The sequence below is a fragment of the Coregonus clupeaformis genome, unplaced genomic scaffold (genome assembly GCF_020615455.1).
Source record: "Coregonus clupeaformis isolate EN_2021a unplaced genomic scaffold, ASM2061545v1 scaf0552, whole genome shotgun sequence".
NCBI lineage: Eukaryota > Metazoa > Chordata > Actinopteri > Salmoniformes > Salmonidae > Coregonus > Coregonus clupeaformis.
The window spans coordinates 127,950-130,000 of record NW_025534007.1 but is presented as its reverse complement, the minus strand read 5'-3'; the positions used below and the strand labels follow the sequence as shown (position 1 = coordinate 130,000).

Below are 2,051 nucleotides of genomic sequence, written 5' to 3'. Positions count from 1 at the left end.
CTTCCTTCATGGGCTCTGCCCTGGACATCAGGTACCTTTTACAAACAGATTCAGACAGACACACGCCTATTGGGCTGTTTCCCAGAACCCGATTTAAGCCAGTTCCTAAACTAAAAAGCTGTTTTTGTTTCAATGGAGATTCTTGCAGGAGTAGACCTAATCTTTGTCCAGGAAATCTTTGTCATAACAAGCTTAATAAAGATGCCACGTAACTTAGTTGATTGTCCACTATAACACGTCCAGGACCAAACTAGCTTGATACGTTGGTGTGAGATCTAGTCAATTGTTTAGGGAGAATCCAATTGTGCTGGAGTTTCTTCCTTTTAAATCACTGAACTAGCTAACACATTCCTAATCATCACTCTTGTGTAAAGAGCAGATGGACAATAAAGTATTCATCTTCTCTCTAGTGTTCCCAAAGAGGAGATGGACAATAAAGTATTCTTCTTCTCTCTAGTGTTCCCAAAGAGGAGATGGAGTTCCAGTCCAACCTGGAACAGATCAAGGAGCATGAGGAGGCCAACCACTCTACTCCTCTCCTGGGGGGTCTGAGTCGCCTCCTGGGGGTTCAGTCCCCAGTCTTCCCCCGCTCCTCCACCTCCTCCCGGGTATCCCTCCTGCGCCGGCGCCCCGGGGCTCCATTCAGCCGCTTCCCCCTCTTCCTGCACTCCGAGGGGGACCCGCCAATGCCGAGCCTCGGCCCTGGTCCTTGCCACAACTCCAGCCACCCGGACTACGCCTTCTCCTCCATGCCGCTGTACGAGAGGTCCGGCTTCTACAGCTGCCCCCAGACCCCAATCCATTGTGTTCCCCCCGCTATGCCTCGTCCGCGGCCCACCCGAGGAGCTCACGCCTGGGATCGCAGCTCCAGCTCGCTGGCCCCTCCGATGGTTGGCTCTGGAGGTCTGCTGCCCCCTGATACTCCAGGTCATATGTTCCCTCCACCCTCCTCTGCCTTCCCCTGGCTGAGTGAGGAGGGGGAGGGTCCTTGTGTTCCAGCTTTCTCCTTCCCTGACCCTGGCAATCCTCCGGAGCTCTACCCCATGTCGAAGCTCCGGCCCGGGCAAGGCCTGCTGTCTCGAAGGCCCCCGCCTCCACGCCTCTCTCTGGATAACACACCGTCGGCCGAGGGCCTGCAGCCTGGACCCATCAGCCCCCGGGGAGTGGGAGGTGGAGGGGAGAGGGTGTTCTCCTTTACCCCTCCCTCTCGCACCCCAGCTACCAATCCCAATAACAGCTCCTCCTCCTGTATTAACACCACCAACCCCAACACCACTACTACAACCAACTTCTGCAATGGTACCAACCCCAACAACTTTTGTAACCATGCCAATTTCAACAACAACACTAGAGCAGCAGGGAGCAACAGTGGAACCAATGGTGGTCTAAGCAACAATGTCGTGAACACCTCAATTTCCATTTCCACTTCCGGGTCCTCTCAGCAAGAAGCCAATCAGCATCCAAACTCACCCAATGATTCAGGGATTTAATTGGCTGAGGGGGGGCCCTCACTGGCTGGGAGCTCTGTTAGTGGAGAGTGGGATGAACAAGGCCTCTGGGGGGCGGGAGCAGGACTGAGGAAGGAGGGAGATGATTGGACAAGGCCCCTGGGGGGTGGGAGCAGGACTGAGGAAGGAGGGAGATGATTGGACAAGGCCCCTGGGGGGTGGGAGCAGGACTGAGGAAGGAGGGAGATGATTGGACACCCCTGTGGGTGGGAGCATGACTAGAAAGAGATGATTGGACAAGGCCCCTGGGGGGTGGGAGCAGGACTGAGGAAGGAGGGAGATGATTGGACAAGGCCCCTGGGGGGTGGGAGCAGGACTGAGGAAGGAGGGAGATGATTGGAAAGACCCAGGGTTCAGAAGTAGTGTAGGCCTACGCAGTACACACATCTTTTATTCAGACTGGAAGGTTCCAGCACTTCTGACCAGTGGTAGTCTTACGAGGCCATCCTTCCAAATGTGAGCGAAGCCTGGACATCCAAGACTAGACCAGCTTAGAGGCTGCTTCTGAAATGTTTATAGGAATCCCACACCGTGGAGAGGTTG

General features: G+C 55.0%; 1 protein-coding gene across 1 annotated transcript in view; it reads left to right on the top strand.

The window, feature by feature from the left end:
• Positions 1–1,687, top strand: part of LOC121531592 (bestrophin-2-like) — an 11,981-nt gene extending 10,294 nt beyond the window's left edge. The window contains exons 8-9 of the mRNA XM_045215914.1: positions 1–31; positions 458–1,687. The exon at positions 1–31 is cut by the window's left edge and continues 121 nt beyond it. Coding sequence (XP_045071849.1) covers positions 1–31; positions 458–1,490 — 1,064 coding nt within the window. The 3' untranslated portion in view covers positions 1,491–1,687. The remainder of the gene's footprint in view (positions 32–457) is intronic.
• The last annotated feature ends 364 nt before the right edge of the window (positions 1,688–2,051 follow it).